This window comes from Corvus moneduloides, chromosome 10 (assembly GCF_009650955.1).
Source record: "Corvus moneduloides isolate bCorMon1 chromosome 10, bCorMon1.pri, whole genome shotgun sequence".
NCBI classification, from domain to species: Eukaryota; Metazoa; Chordata; class Aves; order Passeriformes; family Corvidae; genus Corvus; species Corvus moneduloides.
The window spans coordinates 23,874,774-23,897,724 of NC_045485.1; the positions used below are offsets into that span (position 1 = coordinate 23,874,774).

At 41.2% G+C, this 22,951-nt stretch overlaps 1 protein-coding gene across 1 annotated transcript; it reads left to right on the forward strand.

Moving 5' to 3' along the window:
• Window positions 1-7,642: 7,642 nt before the first annotated feature.
• On the forward strand, window positions 7,643-21,852 carry LRRC31 (leucine rich repeat containing 31). The gene is given in 11 exon segments (XM_032120226.1): window positions 7,643-8,011; window positions 8,014-8,032; window positions 8,378-8,632; window positions 9,495-9,644; window positions 10,022-10,189; window positions 12,629-12,796; window positions 13,662-13,829; window positions 14,583-14,750; window positions 15,805-15,972; window positions 17,112-17,279; window positions 18,433-21,852. Coding segments are annotated over 11 exon segments (1,836 nt in total). The 5' UTR covers window positions 7,643-7,927; the 3' UTR covers window positions 18,753-21,852.
• The last annotated feature ends 1,099 nt before the right edge of the window (window positions 21,853-22,951 follow it).

Genomic DNA, 22,951 nt, shown 5'->3' on the forward strand with positions numbered 1-22,951 from the left:
GCTGACTTTACTTTAAATACAAACTGAACTTGTCTTGATTAGCCCTCATCCCTGCTCCTAAGCCCTCCCCACTCTGACATCAGAAGCTCTTCTCCAATACCATCCCCTAACCAGGCTGTAAAAACATAATTACATGAAGAGCACTACACTGAGCTGATAAACCTATTTTACATTTAACCTGCTAAGCCGGTGTTAGCTTTTAAGATGCTTGATGCATTCACTTAAAATCTTCCTGTTCCAACAAGAAATACAAAATAAGGTTTGCAATTGCTTGGCTCTTTGCTGTTGTTACCTATTTATACTGATTTTCAGAAAAGGTGCACTTCTGGCTTGGCAAGCAGTTGTCCCAGAAGTGTGATATCCCAGAGCTGTGTATCCAATGGGATTGAGGGGAGCTGTAAGGTGGAAATCCTGTTAAGCATATTGTGAGGCTAACACAGGGATCAGTTGGTTATACTGCTCAAGCTGGCAATTTACTCTTTAATTCTCACTGGCCATGAGTTGGCTCTCAGAACCAAGGCCTAGAAATGGCAAGTTTGGAATGTCAGGGACTGCTTAGTTTCTTCCGATATCTGTGTCAGCTGATGGGATGTCAGGCTTGATGTTTGTTAATCCTTAATCACCTGCCTAAAATTCATCAGGTGCTCTCTGCAACAACAAAAAATTGCCCCTTGTTCTCTCTCGAACACTAACACAGCGCCTAAACCTGGGGCAAGTGGGCTCATTCCTATAGAAAATCACTCTTAGGGAAGTGTTGTCATTAGCAAAGGGGTATAATTCTGCTATACTTCTCAACCTCACAGAAAAAAAAATTATTATAACACAAAATATATCGTTTTTAATGTGGGATTATTTAATTCTTTTTAAGTGACTGTGAGTCTAAATATTTTTGTTGTAAATCCCATAATGACTATTTTGTTGCTGCCTGGACCTTCTTTATACAGAAGAAAATCACACCCAGAAATACTGCTTTAAAATCCACTACTGGGTTTTAAAAATAATTTTAGGTCCTCCTTTTAAAAAATTAAATTCTTAGAGACCAGTTACAATAAACTGAAAATAATTTTCATGTGGTTATCCAAATCTTTGCAAGTGCAGGCAGACAAGGGAGCAAAGGAGCATTCTAGGCTTAAAGATAATTTTCACCTTGTGTTCAGTTCAGTCCACTCAGTCTGTAGCTGCCTACAGAAACCCGTGACTTGAAATGTAGTGAGTAGATACAGCCTTGAAAAAAGTTCCTCTACTGGGATTTTTTCAAGATTGTCTGAGTGAGGCTGGAGCAAATGCTGTGTAAGATGTGGGATTGTCCAAATAAATAAAAGTAAAACCTTGCATCAGCATCCATTTTCTATCAGATGTTTTAGTCTGTGTGAATCACGTTTCAGGAAAACCACAAAAAGTTCATTACCAGGAAAAATTACTTCCTTAGGTAGGAATAAACCCAGCAATATAATCAGGTTATATATTTATTTTTTCCTGTTTTATCTAATGGGGGAAGTTTGGAGAGAGAGATGTTGCTTTGCAAGGTCTCTGGCACGTAGCCCTTGGTTTCTGGCACAGAAGCAGGATTGCTGTGCGCTGTAGTGAACTGTGACAAACACAGTCCATAAAGACCCTTCAGTGGTCCCTCTCCAGAGAAGAGCCAGTTGCTCTTCACTGGATGTTGCAGGCATCAGGCAGGAGTGAGTGCACTTCTGTATTGCACACTGGTCTGTGTGCCCCTCAGCATTTCTGTTCCTGCTGGTTGTCTTCACCTTAGGAAAAATGGCAAAGCACCAAAGGAGGGAGAGAGAGGCATGTAGGAAATTAGCTATGAACAGAAGAAATTCATGAATAGTTTTGGGCAGTCTGGGTACTATTCTAAAGCTGAATTTAGAACAAGGAGATTCTCTCAATTAATTTCAAAAGAAATGTCAACTGCTTTGCATCTTTCACAATTCCCAAAGTACCAGGATAGGTTATCAGTGTGCAATTAGCTCTACGCACTAAGGTAGATACAGTCTTACCGTTGTCACTAAACACTTTATTAGCACTGATTTGGGTCAGAACTTTCTTTGTTCTCTTTTGACAAAATCAATGGCAGACATAGCTCAGCTGATGGGATTTATGGTCTTCAGAAATGGAAAGTAAAAATTATATTAGACAATTTTATTACCAGTTCAAGAATTATGTTGGTTACCAAAATGCAGTGCTGGAATGGATTTGTAGAAGTAGAGAACCTGCTAAACTAGAGCCTGAGCAGGTTTTAATCCATTGTTTCTAAACACTGTCTGTCATAAGTGAGGAATCTGTGAAGGAGTGATAATCCCTGTTTCTTCTTATCAAGTTTACTGGAGTGAGATAAAAATCTACTTATCTCCCCTTTAATGGAGACGTATCATGAAATGAACTGATACAGAACTTGATAAAAGGCTTATGTATCACAGGTCAGCCTGTCTTTTTCCAACATGAAATCTGTGTTCAGATTTAGCTAAACCTCGCTTCCTTTCATGTTTTCCCCAGAAAGGTCTAATATAGAAGAGCACAATTGCCACAAGCCAAGTAAAGAGCAGGTAGTCTGATGGATGGTTTAGGAAGTCTGGGACCAGTTCAAGAATGAACTTGAACAAAAGCTGTGTCCTCGGATCCTGGGATCAGAAACAAACATCAGACTTTACAGTGATACACTGGCTTAGAAATGGGGTCTTGGTCCACAAGAAATTGAAAAACAACCAGAGAAGGGAACAGGCAAACCTGTGTGTGAGAATCACTGTAATGGACTGGCTATGCAGAATGTCCTTCAAGTTGGAACACTCCTCTGGAGTTAATTTTTTTCCCAATCCCTTGGTTGCAGGGTAGGTGCTTTTGCTCTTTCCTGAGTTGCAGGACACTAAAAAGTGCCCAACTTTGGTGTGTTCTCCTGTACTTAATTCACACTGACAAGGTCAACAAAGGGAAGAGATTGCAACCCAGTGGAAAAGCTTTACTTTACAGTTCTTGAGAGAATTTGGAGAGACTAGGTGGATTACACAGCTGTCTCATTCCTGATGGAAATCTTAGAATTAATCAGGGAGAACTTTGAGCAAAACTCAAGCTACTGAATTGTGCTTAGTGTGGCTGATCTCAATTCCAAAAGCCCATGAGTGAACCTCAGGGACGAAATATGGCTAACCCTTGAAAATTCTTTTGAATTCCTTCCAAAATTCAATTGATCAAACATTGTTTGTGGAAAGAATACTGTGTTTTATGTGACCTTGAATCAAAATGGTTTAGAAGGTCTGGATTGAAAACCATACAAGTTGAGGTTTCAAATATCTGAATTTTTGTTTGGCTAACATGGTGTAAAACAAGACTGACAGGTTTTGGTCAAAACTTTCAAACTGGCCATTTTCTGAAAGAGCAAATGTATTGGCAACATTTCATTTTAATGGAAGCTGCACTGTGCCATGTTCCTGTCATTTATGGAATTTCTGGACATAACTTTTAAATTGGACTAATAATTAGTGAAGTGAATGACAATACATGCAATACCTTTAATTAAAACATTTTATGGTAGACGTGTTTTCATATTTGCTTGTTTAGTGATTTTTTTCATTACCTTTTGTATGGATTTAGGGTATTTTTGGATGTGGAAAGGCAAGTTATGACAGCATTGGTATCACATTCAAAAAGAAAAGTGTTGAATAAATACTCTTTTTTGAAGTAACTTTTGAAACAGCAGCTAGAATACAGGGCTTGGATGCTGTCATTTAGGATGAGCCTAAAAATGCTTTATAACCAGCTCCTATATCTGCATCAACTTGCTCTCTCTGGCAACACATGTCCAGGTTGAGGTTCCACAGAATGCAATGAGGAGTTTTGCTGAACTATCCATCCCCATTGTACCAGATGGTACTCTATGGAGGCAACACTGATCCCGTGACTCTGTTGATTTGTAATTAGGTTTCTAGTAATTAATATAGTTTGCAGGCCTTGCATGAACTCTGCAGATTGCCCATTCATGTAAATGATTAACTGAAGGGGGATTAATCCTGGCAGAAGTTCAACCAAAAAGAATTTTCCAGACTGAAAATCTTCTCTATCAATCTAGTGTATTGTAATAGAGATTGAAAGTTAAGTTTGCATTTGTGTAGCTCCATTTAAAAAAGAGTAACTTGATATCTGAGTGTTAAAAGTATCTGCATTCTGTGTATAAATATACATTTGCTGCAATAGATCTGTAAGTCCTGTTTTTTATGGAATTCAAAACGTATATTCAGTATGACTTAGTTGGAAAAATCTACTTATTGTCACTACTGTTTAATAGTAGGTAATGTAAATTCTGGCTTTGAAAAAAAGATTGCTTCAGAATTCTATAGATCATGTTTAGCTGATCATGCTGGAATATGCAAAGGTTGGAATTCTTACAGCTATTAAAAATCAGTGACAACAGGGGCTGTCACACAGCTCTGCACACAACCAGTTCACCCAGCACATGCTCTTACAAGACTGTCATAGGTTCCCAGAATGGTTTGGTATCAAAGGGACTTTAAAGCTCATCCAGTTCTAACCCCCTGCCAAGGGCAGGGACACCTTCCACTATCCCAGGTTGCTCCAAGCCCCATCCAACCTGGCCTTGAACCTGGCCTTGTCCTGCCAAGTGTGCAGCCCCTTCAGGTCAGGCAGGCATTCCTTGGGGAATGGTCCTTCCAGGTCATTGTGTGTGCAGTTTCTTCTGAAGCCCATCCCTCCTGCTCTGTCGATTGCCTGGGTATAAAGAAAGTCAACACTAAATTAGTGGGTGACACAGATGCTTGGCATGAGCAACAAAGCATCAGTGCCAGTTGAGGGATTCCCAGCTGTGTGGGCAACACTGAATTCTCCTGCCTCAGTTTTGAGGGGTCAAAGTCAGAGGATGAGTGGAAGGGACAGAGCAGGAGAGAGAGGATGAAGAAAGCTGTAGAGATCATGGTTTGAAGCATGTGTCTGGGAAAGAATAGGGCAGCAAACCTGGTGCTGGACCAGGCCACTCTTCCTTTACCCTCCCTTGGCAGCAGCTCCTGGCATGTGTGTTCTGAGTCAGTGCAGCCCACGAGTGCATCACCTGGAACTGGCAAAGTTAGCCACAGGGCAATGAACATTTTTGCAACCCCACCAATTTCTTGCCCCATGTAACTGCCCCCATTTCATCAGCACAGCCAGCAACAAGTCAGGCCAAGCAAGAGAACCCTGCAGAGGCAAAGCTGGGGAAGGGAATGGCCATGGAAGCAAACAAGGGTCACAGTGTTATTAAGTGCTGCAGGACTCAGATAATCAAAACTCCCTAACAGATATATAACCCAAATAATTACATTCTATATAAATACTGGGCCAAGTGTCTCCCTGATATAACTGTGATTGTACAACAGCAAGGATGGGTTTAGTCCAGTGTGTTTAGACTCTGTATTATTTTAACTAGATGCTTGGGGGTTTGTTTTCCTTTAGTGGATAATAAGGGCCATCCAAAACAGAGTTGCTGATGTGCTTGGGTTTCATTGAAAGAGACACTACTAAAGGGAGAGGAAATCCCCAAAATGATACTCAGTGATTAAGCACATAGAATATAGGATTTCAGTGTTTGCAAATCCTTTTTCTCAAATGAACTTGTGGCACTAATCCCCTAATGGCATTATTTCTTTGGAATATATGCCGGATTAAGGAGTCACAATGAGGCAAAGTACAAAAATCCACATTAATCTCTCCCCGGTGGGTGCTGTGTGGGATGCAACTTAAACTATTTTGTTCCAAAATTGGTTCTGTTCCTAACCTTGCCCCAGGTCTAGACAGAAGGAAGAGTAGATGTAAACAAGTGTGACACTGAGCACTTGGCAGATGGTCACAGGTCATTTAACTGGATAGAAAGGAGAAGGCGTCTATTATTTTTAAACTCCAAAAGCTAAGCCTGCCCCGTGCTGTCCATGACATCCTGCAGGAAGCAGACACAGGGCTCTGCCAGGCAGGAGCAGGACACCTGTTCAGAAGTGTGGCAGGGAGGAGATGGACAGAGCGGCTCACAGGGCACGGCTGGGCCTGGCTGGTGTGATATATCATGTTCACAGCACAGCCTGGGCCTATTGCAGAGTGATGCTCATGTTTTCAGCCCAGTGCAGCCACCTCATCCTCATTATCCTGCTTTTTTAGGGGGATAACCCTGTTGTCACCTCTTTCCTCATAGCTGATGTGAAAAAAGGTAAAGATTTGCTTTTTAGGAAGAGGAGACCACCGTGTTTCCCTTCTCACCAGATTACAGGGATGCTGTCATGGTTCTGTGGGGTATTGTCACTGTCATTCAACAGCCTCAAATGGTGAAAGAACTGCTCAATTGGCAGCACATCACCTGAAATACTGATATCAGAGCATGTGAGTTAGCCCAGGCTAACCACTGTAATTAGTGCTTAACATGCTTAAAGATTTCTCCAGTTTCACAGGACAGAGATTATCAAATATTTCTGTTCCATGTTCTCATTGAATTGCAGTGGGCATTGAGAAGTCTTGGGACATGTTCACAAACATGGGTTCCTTGGTCTCTGCTTCATTCCTGGTCACTGTTGTTAAGCACGAGCGAAGAACTGTCAAATTCAGTTGTTTACGAACAGAAAAGCTGGGATTTTCCATCATCTGCATAGCTGAGATGCCTGGACACATGAAGTGACTTAGCACAAATTCCTGATGTGGATACAGGTCTGTAGTGAGATGCTAATTTCAGAAACTGGGGCAGGCCAACCACTCCTGGTGTCAGAAACCCTAAAGCCAGCTTGGAGATCCTTTCTGGAATAGAAGTGTGCCCTCCTTTCCTACAGAGAAAGATGATTGATCCCAGTGGTTTTGTGCATTTCTAGCTGCTCTAAATGTTTGCCAGCATGGGACCTCTCATGGGCAAGAGGATTTTCCTGATGTTCACTTTAAGTTTTTCTTCTCCTCATCTTACCCTGTTGACTCTTTGCATCACACTGTGCCTCATTCCACCCTGTCTGAATCCTTTGTCTGTTTTCACACTGAGCCAAGCCTGTCCTCAGGCTGGTGTCTGCTCACCTGCTTGCAAAGGAATTGTTGGTTTTGTTTACCAGCTTTATCATTCCCCACTAAAATCACTCCAGTTTGCATATGTCTTTAGTGTATACATATCTGTGGATGGTCCCTTGTATCTAAGGGAGTATAAATTATATTGCAGCAGGTGGAGACAAAGGTGAGCAGGAAATGAAAAGGGAAATGGAGAGTTTTTCACATGAGGGGAGACGAGAAGGGTTTGGCTGGTTTTGCCTACAAAAGGAAAGAACTGAAAAAGATTATCACGCCTAAAGAAATTCAGCATAAATGGCCATAAGTATGGTTAGGACAGAAATTGTGATGTTCACCATTGAGGAAATCAGACTTTAGGGCAGACAGAAAAAAAAAGGTGTGCTGAAGTTTGAGGTATATATAAGGTGTGTCCAATGATTGCATTGTAATGTTGTATCATGGTGCTGCCCAGAAGATGATTGTGACCTCTCCTCTCCTGTCTCCTGTGGCCCTAAAATGATCAGGAGTATCCTACTCCTCGGTATCTCTTTTTCTTACTGAGCTGTGCAACATCCTGCTGGCAGCAGGGCTCTGCTCAGCCTCCAACACTATTGCTGACCAGTATGGACAAAAGGGGTGGGAAAACAAAGAGCTTTTCTTCAGGTAGTCTTGTAATCTGATCTCTACGGTGACTCAGCCTCTTTAACAACAGCTGTCTCAGGGACATGCAGTGGTTTGCGAGCAGTAGCGAAGATTTTGCTGCCACTTCCTGATTTCTGCCTTGAGAGTGATCTAAGCTGGGACATGACCGAAACATTTAAATGGACTTCTCAGCCCCAGGAATGGCAGACTTTGGGATAGAGTACAGAGGAATAGAGACATCAGGAAAGAGCCCACAAACCACTTGTGCAGAGCTGCTGCTATCGTACTGATGAAGAGAGAAACTTGTGAGAGAAAACTACATGGAAACCCTGAAAGTGCTGTAAAAACTGAAAAGAGTGAAAGGGATCCTCAGGTGTACCCATGGAAAAGACAGGTATGTTCTTTGTTTAAAATAATATCTCTCCACAGCAGGAAATCACAACCAGAAAAAGCAGGATTTCTCTACAGCTCAGTAGAGCTGTAGTGTACATGGAGGTCCACTGGTTTGTGTCATTTTTGTATTTCTAAGAAATACAGCTGTGACAACATATTAAGACCCAGACTTTAAACAATGCTTCAGCTTTTTGTAATTGTAAGTGCTCTGCTCTTGAACACTTGTATCATGGCTATGATATATGTTTGGATGGAGGTAATGGTGACAAATTGTCAGTGCATCTGAAAAAAGGTAAGCAAGAGTAAACGTTACTAAATCGAATTCTGTCTGCTGATCCCCTGAAAGATGACCAGAACTGCCAGGATAGGCATGAAGAGGACAACCCAAAGAGTTCCCCATTTGACTTTGTTATAAAGCAGTTCCAAGGAAAGAGGTGTGTTCCTGAAAAAAGGCAAGAGCAGCCTTCAGCTGTCAAACAATTCTTCAAGGGCTTTGACTTTGGGAAATCTGAAGGCAAGGACAGAAGGGAAGTTGAAGAAACAGAAATAAGCCATGCTGGAGCTGATGACCAGAGTGACAAGCAAGATCTCTCTGAAGAAGGTAATGGTGGTACAATATGAGTAAATATTTTAATTTCAGAGAAAATCAGCCGGTTTTTTGCTAGCCAAAATCCTGTATTTGCTGCCTACAGTTTATCCTCTAGCCAGGATTTACTTCTGATTGGAACATTATCAAGCATGTTTTCTGATTTGATAGAGGCCAAGCAAGGAGTTAGATCCGTGTTGCTGAGGAAGGATAAAGCTTTTGGATGACTTCTCTCTTGGTCTGCAATGTGAGAGTCAGTGCTGAAGTCAGCTCATTAGTTGCAGAGCTTATTTGGTTTCAGAGCCAGGCTTTGAGCAGTAGCTTGGCTTGTTGTATTTAAGATGGGTCTCTGTTCTGCTAAAGCAGTCTGAAGACAACAGGAGCAGATGTTTCCTATCCCTTGACACTGGGCAGGGGGAGGGGAAGGGAATGGGAATCCATCATTTATGTTATTTTGCACACACAAGAATACTCTTTACATCCACTCCAGAGAAAATGGAACTATTTTTGAAAAGCAGCTGGAAGGTGAGGCTTGGTACCCCATCCTTTGTCCTAAGGGGCTTGGGTCAGTTTGGGGAAACAATAAGAGGGCAGCTACTGAGAGTGGGACTGCTATTTTCTGTAACTTTTTCTTTGAAAGCCCAGAAAATCAGGAACTGCCTCACACAGATGTATGAAAATGCAGCAGGAACTTTGTACTGATTTGATCTATAGTGATCTTATCAGTCGGGTTGTTGTCCACATCGATGAAAAATAGAGCCTGGTTTATTGACAGATTTGATTCATTTCTAAAGCCTTCACCTGCAAGCCTCAGGCAGGATTTACAGTGGTGTTTCGTAGCAGAGGTAACCAGGGCCCTGTTTTCTTTGTTGCTCAGATGGACTTTCACATCTCACTTCTGAAGTGGAGTCACCATCTGGTGAGCAGAGATTTAACCAGTTCATGGAGAAACTGGGAAAGAAACCCAACAGCAAGAATCTGGATCTAAATAATTGTGCATTAAATGCGGCAGATGTAACAGAGCTGGGTAAATGCACATTTTATTCAACTAATCACTTTATATATTCCTTTAATTTTATTTGCCTGTTCAATTGTTCCCTCTCCTCTTTTCCCTTCCCTTTCTTTTATACAGGCCATATTGACATTTCATCTGATGGTCCCAGGTCCCTGAGAAATATTAGTTTACAAATTATATAAATTTTGTAATATATATTAAATATAAAAATCATCCAGATCTGTGAAGCAGATGAATGTCCTTCATTCAGATACAGATAAGAAAAGTGAGGTACAAATTCTCATGGCTTTATAATTTTGTATTGGTTGTAGAAAACATCTCAATATACATCGATATCCAGGATGTGCAGAAACATGAAACAGAAAAGTTTTTCTTTTCTTTCCTTACAGCTTCTTTACTGCCCTTTCTCCCAGAGCTGGAAGAGATCAGTCTGTCCTGGAATGGTTGTGTTGGAGGGACTTTGAAGGCTCTCACTGTCCATCTTCATCATGTGAACCTGTTAAAAGTCCTCCGACTTAACAGCTGCAGGCTGACAGCTGAGGATGTCATCTCCTTAGGTACAGGATTTCATTTACATTTACTTCCAGACAGCTTGGGGCTAATGTAATCCATCTCATCTCTTCCTATGTCCTGCTCCTGCTGCTTCCACACTGAGCAAAGTAAACTCCTGCTGCAAAACAGTAGAAACTTGGGCTTATGGGTGACCTTACACCTTTAGGTAGCTCTGCAGAGTCATTCCTCAGGGTGTGAAGCTCTCACACTCAGAAGGGAACAGAATTCAGTCTTATTTGCAGGAAAGAATGTTTTCAATTTGGATTAGGATTTTTTTGGCTAGAAGCAGAGTCAGTTACAATAGGGCCAGCTTAGGTCTTGGAGCTGCAGGACAGGTGAGTGCTCATCATGAGAACCCCAGTGGTCTTTTGGGAGGAGACTTAAAACCAGAAGTGCTGCTTCAGAGCTTTATGGCTTGGTGTTTTCCAAGTCTGGGAGAAGCTTATTCCTCTTCTTACTTCTTTGCTTGGAGTGCCTGCACCCGGCTTTCTGCAAAGCATGAGATGTAAAGGTTTTAAAGGTGGTGTTACACACTCAGGTTCTGACATGGAGTCACCTCTGGGCTTGGAGTTTACTCTGGGGTGGATCTGTGGTTTGTATTTAAAAGAAGGGCAAACACAATAAATTAGGAATGATAAAAGTTACTGCTTATTTTGTAAGTTCTAAAATGGGTCTGTGTCATAAAGCTGGGGTTTGTTTATGTCATCCATATCCAAGCCTTTTCCAGGAAAGGTTCAGAAATAATACAACATGTATGGTGGCAGATAAAAAGTGGGTCATGCTATCTCTTGGGGAGGAAATAAGCATCTCTACAAAAGCTGGTGAAAATAACTGCTCTGTTTCTGATGAGTGTAAAATCTGTGTATTTAATTTTCTAACATCTTTTCAAAATTATTTCATTCTCTTTCCAACCCTTTTCTCATATTTTTTTTCCTTTTGATTTTTATTGGTTATTTTTACAATTACTTTATTCTGCCAGGTTCTCCAGTGCCGTTTCCTTCCCAGTTTGGTTTAGCTTCTTCTGGGACAGATGCAAAATTGATTGCAGGACTTGAATTTCCAGTCAAAATGTGATGCCCTTGACATGTGGAATAGCAACAGTCAGTTTGCATTGATTTTGCCTGTGATTTTGAAAACAACTTGTATATTTAGGCCAATCCTGGCTGTGTGACCTTGTCCACATCTCTCTGAAGAAATGTGGCCTCTTGTGGACTCAGCACATCCTGCTTAGAAATCAATGTCTGAAATAGAACCATAATATCAACCTATTCTATGTGATTGCTCAGAGCTTGACTGTGAGAGGTGATAGGAAACCATTCCTGGAGTTATATTCCTTTATTTATCTTCTGGGAGGAAAATGTGTCTGGAATTCTATAGTCCTCATGTCGAACAGAAACAGGCTATGCTGCACTTCTCAACTGTAGAGCATTGCTCAGTGTTCAATACTGAGGCAATAATTTAAAATAAATGCAAAAATAAAAATTAAGACATGTCCTTTCCTCTCAAACCCAGATATTCACTTACAGAAATAATTATTTTTCTATTATAAATCTTTTGTGAAAAATTAATTATGAAAACCACCCAGACATGAAAAAATGTTACTGTTAAAATACAATTCTCAGTTATTGGACTTTAGATCAAGAAAATTGTGTATGACACTTTGAAATTGTATTTGCATATGGTCTGATTAATTGATCTTTTGTGGGAATGAGTTTATGCAAATATGCTCTGCCTCCCTCCTCTACAAAGGAAGCTAGGAAGCTGGATTTTACCGTGGGATGTTAGCATTTCAAATAAACCCTAACATAGTTCAGATTGGCAGGTATGTCAAGCCTGGAAAAGGCTGATTTTTATGAATGTAGTAAAAGTCAGTTCTGCCTGCCTTGAAATCAAGGGAAAGTTAGTTTGAGTCAAAACAATGCTCATCTTGGTTTCTTACGAAGTGAGTCAGAAATTCCTGTCAGAAATGAAACTTTCCCATTTCAGAAGTGGTTGTGAGAGGACTTCTTTCATTCCCTCCAAAATGATCTGTGGACACAGTACAGAGGATGTTGGAAATTTGCCAAATAAAACAGAGCAGAATTCTACATGACAGTAAATTCAGACTTGTTATCTATACTGATTTCCCTCTAGACTGGACTTTCTGGTCCCAGCACAGGCCAAACAGCCTGAGGAGGGTTTGGGAATCCAAATAAATTTCATGTTTGTGTGCACTGTGACAATGACTTGTGATCTATATTGCTCCTTAGACAATGTGAGATTTTATGCAACACTGCTGCAGAAGCAATAATTCATTTATTTAACAATTTTCCCGACAAGACATTCAATATAAAGTAAACTGAGTATTAAGCATCTAACCTTCCTCTTTAATATATTCCAAACCTGTATTTTTGTTTGCACTGAAATTGATACATAGAATGAATCATCCTAGACTTCCATTACAGGAGAGGCATTTGAAATTGTTTCTCAGCTTGAAGAACTGGATTTATCATGGAACAGTAACATAGGTGGAAAACTATCACTGCTGACAAAAAAACTCCAGGATGGATGCAAATTAAAATGTCTGAAAATTACAGACTGTAACCTGACGGCAAAGGATGGAGAATCCCTTGGTATGTGTGTCCATTGAGCTGGGCTGAGACTGGCTTCACAAAAATGGAACTTGTTTGACTTAGATGATGGCTGTATTGAGCTCAGTATTAGTGAAAAGTTAATTTATTTCAAGCTCTGCATTATAACAGTATTTATGATGTGGGGATTTAATGCACTTTCTTCCAAAGAAGGAAATTATTCGCTCTAATCGTATGAGGGAGGGTTGAGAAGATCTAAACCACAGTCTGGCTGCCTCAGTGGTCCAGGGTTTCTGGATTCTTTGAGACCTTGAGCAAAAAACATGTGCCAGAATTTCCACCACTGATTGCTTAAAATTAAGCAACTGAATATGTAGTTGGCCATGGGATTGGAAAGAAGGTCTGAGGACTGGGAATTTAGGCTGAGTTGGCAACCACTGACCACCCTTTCCTTCTGTCCTCTCACCATAGCAGCTTAATCCTGTGTGGTCTTTTTATCTCATTGTGTGTTTTAAAAGGTGTTTGCTCAGTAAAGAGAAGCCTCATGGCTCTCATCTCCACTGTAGGAGGAGCCCCATATGTAACACACATTCCTATGTATTTTCAGTAGAAAATTTTCTTTCTCTTTGTATTTCTGCTTTTTATTCCCCTGTATTTTTCTAACAGTCCTTGTATTTTTTCACTTTTATTTTTATAAATGTTTTTCACAGATTTCTTGATTCCTATCCAATCTTTATGTTACTGTGTTGTTTAGGTAGAACAGGAATCTAGCAAGTCTAAACCACACTTACAGGCAAACCCAGGCCACCTCTTCCTGTTTATCATGGTGCTGTACTTTTCTAGAGTTCATCTGTATGTATTACAGACAATTACCAATTCTAGTTTTCTTTTCTTTTTTTCTCCCCAGCTGAAATTCTGAATGTGATCCCAAACCTCGAAGTATTAGATCTCTCTATCAACAAAAACATTGGCTGCAGCATGAAGGTTATTGCTCAGGATCTGAAAAATGTGCCAGGCTTGAAAGAGTTAAACTTGCACATGTGTGGATTAAAGCAAGACAGCCTCCAGAGCTTAGGTTAGACTTTATATTCAGAAGACTTTCATTCTGAATAAATTGTACATCTGAAAACCATTTAAGAAAGGCAATGAGGTGGGATTTTGCTGATGGTTTGGCAGTATTAACGGGCAATCATTATTTGCTGTTTGAGGACTGATAAAAGACTCTACAGGGCCTTTCAGCAGGAGTGGAATTTATCTGCCCTGAGCTCAAGCTTGTGAAAGTCAGTGGGGAGAGTCACCCTCCACACCATTTATCTGAGACACATCTCAGGGCTGTGGCTCCCTGGATGTGCTTCCTCTTTCCCCAGACAGGACACAGACAAAGACACAAACAGGTCAGCTAACTTTTAACAAGCTAATCCTACTTTCCAAATGAAATCCAAATTTTCCATTATCACTTAAAGAGTGTCCAGTGGAGCCCCATGAAATGGGATTGTTATATGTGCCCCTCCCTAGTGGATGTGGCGAAACAACTGGCGTTAATTAGCACATCCAGCAGTAATTTCTGCAAAAGGCTGAGGATTGACTGGACCTGGGGGATGAGCTGGCCTCACCTTCACCTGCTCTCCCAGAGAAGAATGGAGCTGCATGGACAGGGAGGCTTTGCTGTATTACTGTGTGTCTGCTGTGATTATACACTGAAGCTTAGCCCAGGAGCTTTGCCTGCAATACCTTGGGCAAACTTTGACGTTGAAGTAAATAGATGCCAAAGCCCTGACCTGGGCTCTTGTGGCAGCCAGTGACCAGCCTGTTCCCTTTTCCATTTCAGACACTGCTTTACAGCACCTTGCCGAGCTAAGGAAATTAGACATCTCGTGCAACAGAGAGATTGGTGGTGGCTTTAAAGACTCAGCAGCTCATTTGGCCAGCTTGAAAAATCTGGAAGTCCTTGATCTTCACCAGTGCTGTGTCACAGAAGAGGACATGACCGTTTTGTGTAAGGACATGTTGAGGAAATCCATTAAGGATCTCAGTTTTGCCTTCTGAAAATATCTCAAAGACATAAAAGATTCTGCCTGGCAGAACAACTGATCTCAGGACTCTTTTCATCAGGCACCTCTGAAAGTACACTGTGGGGGAGAGCTTTCTTGGTCAATATGGAATGGGGTTTTTTCGCTGAACCAAAGGAAATCTCAGAGTGTCTGATCCCATGTGGAACTAAGGACCTGAATCTGCCATGATTCAGACCCACAATGGGAATGTGGGAACTGCCACCAAGCAGTGCTTTTTCTGATAATCAGTGATTTAGGAAATATCCAGGGACAGTGCCCCAGTGGTATAAGCGGGATGGATCCATGGTGTGTATGTGCATGGAAATATAACTGCCTAAAACTCCCTTGATGAACTGCACACCGAGTAGAGGGTGTTTTAGGAGGTCTTGCATTGCTGCTGCTGTGTGCTTTCTCCAAGTTGAATTGACGTACCTAGAAACCACTATGAAGAAAAAGGCATTTCACAATCAGTTTGTGAGACAGTCTGTTTTTCTCTGTTACCATAACTTTGTCTTTACTCTTGACAACAACAACAAAAAAAATCCCATGACTCAAAGCCTATATTGCCCACATCCTATTTTCCATGACAAACAACTTGAAGACATGATGATGATGAAGCTTTAGGAAATATTCAGTATTAGTGATATCAATCATGATTTAATTTATTGAATAATAGAGAATAATAGCATTAAGACAAGAAAGAAGTTTCAGTTAGCAATGAATGCATTTGGAAATTCCCTACTTCACCTAAAATTTCCAGGAAGCCATATTCTGACAATGCTCCACACAGCATGGAAGACTTAATTTCTGAAACAGTTTTACTGAAAATGACAAGGCTATTTACGGTCTAAAGCATTACTCACCATGAACTTGACTGTAAAAACTTGGTCTTGACTTTTGGATTGATTTATAAAGAAAAGAAATTATGTCAGGCAAATATACAACTACACATTTTTTATGGATTAGTGACTGTCTAATAAATATTTCGTGTTTTCATAGGCCAGGTGATACCTTTACTCTCCAGTCTTCAAGACCTGAACTTATCCTCGAATAAAAATGTAGGACTCTCATCTGATCCTCTTCTGGGCAGGCTCAGGTTTTTACCGAAGCTGAGATCTGTGAGCATCAGCAATTGTGGCTTAGGTGAAGAGTCCCTTTCATCACTAGGTAGGAGTGTTTCTTTAAAGTGTGCCTGTTCTCTGTGTATCCCTGTAGGACAAAGCATTCCCTTCTCCTTTGGCTGAACTCCAAGGATCATGGTTATATTATACCTCAGGTCCCGAGTGGAAATGCCTGTGACGAAACCAGTGCTTTGTAGGACCAGGTTTCAAGGGAAGAGAATTGTATGGCTTCCTCTACTATACCTGAGGGGGTGAAGTTCACTTAGTCCTTTGTCTGATTGTGAGCTTTTAGATATTCCCTAATTTTGGGGGAAAAAAAGAAAAACATGCTTTTATGTTATGTTGTAATCATAGTCTGGGTGTAACACTTTACTCACTGGGCTAAAGTTTTGACTGAGGGTTTTTCACCTCACTGCAGGTGAAAATTTCAGTAGAAACTTTCTGGGTTAGAGTTCAGCATGGGGAAATGGAGGAAATGACTGCAGCGGTGGAACAGATATTGCATAGCCATGAAGAAAAGTCCAATCTAACACAGGACATGTAAATTCAGCCTCTTTTGCCTACTTATTGCAAATCTCTGTAGATTAGTGGCCTTTGATAGGTGTTCCATATGGCACATGAAATCTTAGTACAGAGGGATCTCTCAATTACTGTGTCTTGTGCACTTGTATTTTGTACTGTTTACAGTGACATTAAACCTGGAGTAAGACTTGACTGCCTCCAGCAGAAGCAGTAGCAAGCTAAGCTGGTCAGAGGTCCTTGCAGAAAGAGTATTACATAATTGTAGTGATATAAATATAAGAGTGACACCATGGAAATCAGAGCTGTCAAAAGATAGAGAGCTTTACACCCTAAATAGTGAGTTCACAGCAAAAAACTTGCTGTTTTTAAATTAATATAAAATGGTTTAAAAGCAAGTTATTAAATTAATTCAGTGCAACAAGGCCAAGGCAATAATGTGAACAGAAAGACAAAAAAACCTCTCCTTAGAGTCCTCATAGATTCTATAGGCAGACCCTTCTTATTATCTTTTGTCTGACTTTTATTGGGATAAAAAAATTCACTCTAAGCACAGGTACTCAGCCTGTTAGGATCCTATTTACGGGTGAATTGCAGGTGAGGTGTCTGTTGAGGCCATGTTGTTTTCTCTTAGTAAGCAGAAGTTGCTGGTCTTAATCTTTTCAGCTGAGGCTGCCCTTCACCTTCCTGAACTGGAGATATTAGACCTTTCTTGGAATAAGTGCGTTGGTGGGAACCTAAAGCTGCTTTTGGGAGCACTAAAGCTTGCAACGGAGATTCAAGTGTTAAGACTGAGCAGCTGTAACTTGGTGGCTGAAGATTTGGCACTTCTAAGTACGTATAACATGGTATTTACTAGCACTCAAGGAGCCAGGGCATTTAGACCACAATTCAGAAGGGGCTTGTTCCATGGGCTGAGCATGGTTTTGCATAAATCAAATGAAAACATGGAAAATACAGGAGTGTTTTTCCCAGAAAGGGGTTTCATTTTTCTGTGTGTCCTGGACATGCCCAGTGGAAAAGCCTAAAAGGCTAAAATGCAAAGAATCTTTTAGCACTTTTATGTATTAATACAAACAAAAGCATCATTTAGAAAATGTAGGGTTTGCATCTGTTTTTTATATCAAATATTTAAAGCTGCCTCTGAGGAGTTTTATTTCGCTCGGATGCTGTTTTAGGGCTCAGTACTTTAGAAAAAAAAGTCTGTGCTGACAGCCAGTAATACAGGCACTAGCAGCTCCCAATCCATTAGGTGGGTTTCTGGAGTCAGACTACTTGGGGAGAATTAAACCAGAAAGGTTTTCACCCACCTCTTAGCAGCTGCTAAGAAGTACTGGAAAACTGATAAAGGACTAAATTCTAGGATTTTTTTGAAACTTTCTTATTTTATACTCATCCTTGTGATTCTGTGGGCCTGACTCAGGGGTTTGAGTGTCTGAGATTGGCAATAGCTGTGTGACAGCTGTGAGGCCCTGGAATGTGAAATCTGGTGAGGTGAAGCCTGAATATTTTTTACTTTAAAAACCATCACCCTTGATGGGTGTTTCCTTTGCCACTCATATGTTAAGGATCCCTTTAGGGTATATTAGACCCTCCCACAGTGAGAGGTGGCTGTTGTAGTCATGCAGTCTCACCTAGTTTTGCTTTCCTCTTTCTAAATCTCCCTGTAAAGCCTGTCTGCCTCTTATAATTGGCACTTGATATAGCCTCCTTCCAACTGACTCCAAGGTTTTTGGGTTGCCATACACTTTTAACTCAATACTTTGTTCTTCTTGAACTGTCTGTGCTTTAAGTGTTGTACACTCCTTCAGCTGTTATAAAACTGTCTTTCTGAGATCAGCAGCAAGTGGTTTTATGCTGCTGAGGAGTTAAATCTTGCTGTTTGACTGCTGAAATGAGGTATTAAAATACCATTCTCCTTTCTGAGAAGCTTTTAAAGCAGTTGCCAGGATTTATTAGTTGTGTTTGTGTCTGTCATCTCTTGCAGCATCCCTGAGGCAAGATGGCCATTTAGCCAGATTGCAGAAGCTGGATTTGAGTTATAATAACAACATCTCTGATGAAGGCTGGGCTGTCTTCTGCCAAGGTTTAGGAGCATTCAAGGAACTCTCGGAGCTGGATGTGAGCCTCCGGCCTTCATCCTGCCGGGACTGCGGGCCATGGTTCAGGGAATTGTTGGCAGCACTGACACAGCTGCCAGCCTTGGCAGAGCTGGGCATGCAAAGATGGGCCCTTTCAGAGTCCCAGAGGAAGCAAATGGAAAGCTTTAATCAAGACAACAAAAGAAACATTCGTTTTGACTGTTGATGAAGGTTGGAGGTGTCTGGAAGGCCTTTTGAGAGCAGCACATGAACCAAGCATTATGTGACTCTGACTTAGAAGACTGCAGTTTTTAATAATCTCTTGAAATAATTTCACAATTATAGAAAACTGTTATTTAACCTTCTGCACCATAGATCACTCCATTTAATAACATATTCTTTCAGGTTCTCTGGGCCATGCTTACACTACTTTATCTTCAGGGTCACTGCCCGCAGAGCAGTGCTGGATTCAGAGGGGATGCACTGCAGGTTTGGCCATGGAGGGAAGGGCTGGGGTGTGTGTTAGTGCAAGTGGGTGGGCAGTGTGAATGTGGCCTCGGAAAAATACCTCTAATGTGAAAATACCTGAAACCTCCATGTTTTAATTTTAGTTTCTTTTCCCCCCAAACTTTTGCCTCTTTGTGAATTAATTAAATCATAATTGGGAGATTTGGCAACCATCCCAACAACTCAACATTACAGATTAGTCCAGTAAGGAGAATACAGAAGGAGCTGGTCTGCCTCTGCTCTGGCCCTTGATGCCATCTCATAGTGTAGGTGAGTCCTGTATAGAGGATCAGAATAAAATCAAGGTAAGAAACCATTAATTGGTGTCTTTGCAAGTCTCAGGGGCAAGGAAAAAGCTGTGATTAAATCAGAGATATGTCCTGCTACTTTAAGAAGAATTTTGGACACAAAGCAATCAATAAGTGCCAAATTCTGGCGTAGTCACTTGTGCCATGGAGCATGTTAACACGTGAGCTCCAGGACTGCAGTGGGATTATTCATCGGTAAGGTATTTTAGGAAGTAAAGATATTAGATGTGCCCACTGAGTGAGGAGTCTTAGAGAAATCCTGAGACAGCTTGAGGGATAAAGTACTGCTCAATTAGCTCTGAGCATCTCTACACGCTGCAGCAGTCTCCTGGAGGAGAAGCACAACAGGATCATTCAGTGGCACTTTCCTAACTTGCTAAGGCCCCCCTCAGCAAGTTCTCCCCTGCAGATGCTGATCAACATTCAGCTTTCAGTCCATGCGACCCTTCCAACATCACCTTTTGCCTGTTCAGGGCTATAACCAGCAGCTGACCATGCTGTGCTGATACCTATTGATCATTTAATCCATGATTTCATGTAGGAGTCACCCTGGACTTCCTGGTTCCACTTGCAGTTCCACTTGAAAAGTGCACTTGGCTCCCCCACCTTGAGAAATGGGTTGAACTGGAGTCCCTTGGTCAGAGGCAGTAGGCAATTGCTGTGTGGGATCCTAAACCTCTGAAATAAAGAAAAGAGCCCCCGCTTCATACAGGGCTAACAAGAGATTTTCAAGCAGTGACTTAAGCCAGGACGGTTGTTCTAATGGGGAAATACCATCATGTCTGTTTAGCAGCAGCACACCAACCTGTTCTTTTTATCACTTGTCTTCATGTGACTTTCCTGCTCAAATCTGCCTTTGATCCAACTGGGAAACTGGTCTTTCTTCTGCTCTGTGATAATTTCTCTGGATTAATCCTTTCCCACTTGAACCTCTCTCTCCAGTTCACCTTTAATGTCTACATTCTGTTGAAGGCTTCCTGACTGAACTCAACTTCAGTGTTGGGGTTTCTTGTTCTTTCATAGCTGGGCTCCTCATTCTCATCTCCAGAGCACAGTACAGACCCACTGCTGGCAAACTCTCCCCTGGGCCTGATCCCCCTGCTCAGTCCTTTGCCCTCTTACTATTCTGTCATACCTATTGTGCCACTAAAAACGTTTTGTTCCTTTTATCACCTCTACTAAATGTCCTGTCAATCTGCCAGTCTTCCCAGAAATTTCTCTTCCAACGATTTCCTCCTTGGCAGTTTCTGATTCATCCTTCGATCTGTTCCTCTTTGCCTTTACTTAGGGTGAAAAAATTTCATTAGACATTTCCAAACAATCAAAACAGCCTCAGTTACCCAATGAAATGGAAAATCAGAACAGAGCTGTCCCACTTTCCTGGAGTCCCAGCTCTCTCTTGCCAACAAGCATATTAATGAGATTTCAGTATCAATCAAGAGCCAAACAGAAATGAGTTCCATACCCTGGATGCAGATTCAGAGAGCACTGCCTGGGGATGGAACTCTGTGAATAGCTGTCTCAGTGGCCCTGCCTTCATCAACTCCCTCAGGATGCACCACCTTCCCTGAGGTGAGACAAGGGGAGGGAGAGCAGGACTGCAGTTCTGACCAGCCAGTTAAACTAAGCAAAGGGTTCTGCTCCCACCCACTCTGCATTTTGAACCTGCACAGTGGCTGGCCCCAGTCCAGCTCTGTGCTCTATGTACACTGCAAATAAAACTCTGAGGGACTTAAGGGGTAGCTGAGCAATACGGAATAAAAACTAGACAAGGACATTATGTGTCTAGGACAAGCAGCTGCCTGCGTGTCAGGCAAAGTGGAAAGACATGGTTGCACATAAACTTGGCATGCAAGAATTAGATAATATTATGTTTGTCATGGTTCTTCTTAATGACAAAGGTGTTATGGCGCATCAGAACCAGAATCATGGCAGAAATTGCATCCTGCAGACCCACTGCTTTCGAATAAGCCTGTCATACACAGACACATCACAAACTGTCACCAAAGCATCTTAGAGAGGAGCAGTACCACTAAGGACGTGACAGCTTGCAGTCATTCAAAGTGCTGTAACTGCAGATTGTCAAAACATCAGTGAACAGTTTTGCAAAAGTGTGGAGATACTTTCAAACAGCTTTTTACACCGCTGTAAGACAGGATTGACACAGACCAGCGCCTTAATTGTATCTCTCTTGATCGGAGAGGCTTTTTAGAGTCCTTGCTAGGAGTCAGGGAGATGAATGGGATTTCTGTATTTTCTCTGTCTTCAGGTTGTTTATTGTATCTTATCAATAATTCACATGCCGACAGCATAGCACGAAGCAGAGCAAAATACAAAAGGCAAGTTGCAGGAAAGCTCAAGGCTTTTTAAAGGTAAACTAACCAATGGTCACTGAAAGTGTACATTATTTTTATTTTTCTACTAATTATCTAGTCACACAATCAGGAACTGTGGAATTCTTTGTCTAATCATCAACTACTTCTACTGCAGAATATGGAGTAGTAGAAGAAGAAGGTCTGGAGAACAACAACAATCCTCTACTTTGATGTTTTTTGCTTTTATCTATTTATTATATTAACAAACCCAAAACCTCTAAATTTTTCACCCTGTGACAATCTTATATTCTATCACTTAGTTCACACCAGTGTAGATTCTAATTCTTCCCAGAGGGTAGGCAACTTTCTCCATGGACAAAGGTCAAAAACAGTGTTGTCCAAGGGGGTAGAACCCTTCAAAACAAGCAGAGAAATATTCTCTGCACTCTGGGTTCCCACAGGATGGTAATGCAGGTCCTGGTAGAAGTGTGTGTTCTGCCTGACAAGGTACTGATTGTCTCTGGAGTTAAAGTGCATAAGTAAGGTTTATAAACTGTGATATCATTGGAATCATTACTAAGCATAGAGAGTGAACATGAGTTTTAAACTCTGAGCTTTGATATTATCCCTGTTGTGACAGCTCTGGCCTGATGCTGTGTCATGTACCTAAAGAGATTAAGAGTCCCTCCAGCCCTGCATTTGGGAGCAGCTGAAGTCCATGGAATTTCCGTGTGGCAGAGATCTTCCCCCTTCTTTGCTCCACCCTCCAATTTGCTTATGTCTTCTGGCAGACATTTAATTCCTTTATCTTGTCCCAGCTATAATCTTTCCAATGACTTCAGGAGAAAGACCTCCTTTGGAAAGATAGCAAATTGATTTTCAGACAGGCTAAGGCATTTAAAATTTTCAGTTCCTTCACCTCTTCAGGTATCTAGACACAGTCATTAAAAAGATGTATTATGTCAATTAAATAGTAATCTTTGGGATTTTCTTTTTAGGGAAGAAATCTCCTAAGAAAATTCTGTGGAGCTGCATTACTGTTGATAGATGAACACAGAATATTCTGCTCGTTAATGTCCCATTATACCTCACAGTATGGTGGAAATTTTGGCAAAGACATCTATGTTGTTTCCTGTGCTGGAAAGATTTCTTATGGGTTTATTTCTTAGCAGAAACGTTAGTCTGCTTCTTCATTTCCTTTGTATGCACAGTGCAGGGGAAAGCAATTTAAATTAATGAAATCTGAAAGGGAGTCTTTTGCATAAACTACTACTTCTGTAAATGTAACCTTCAAG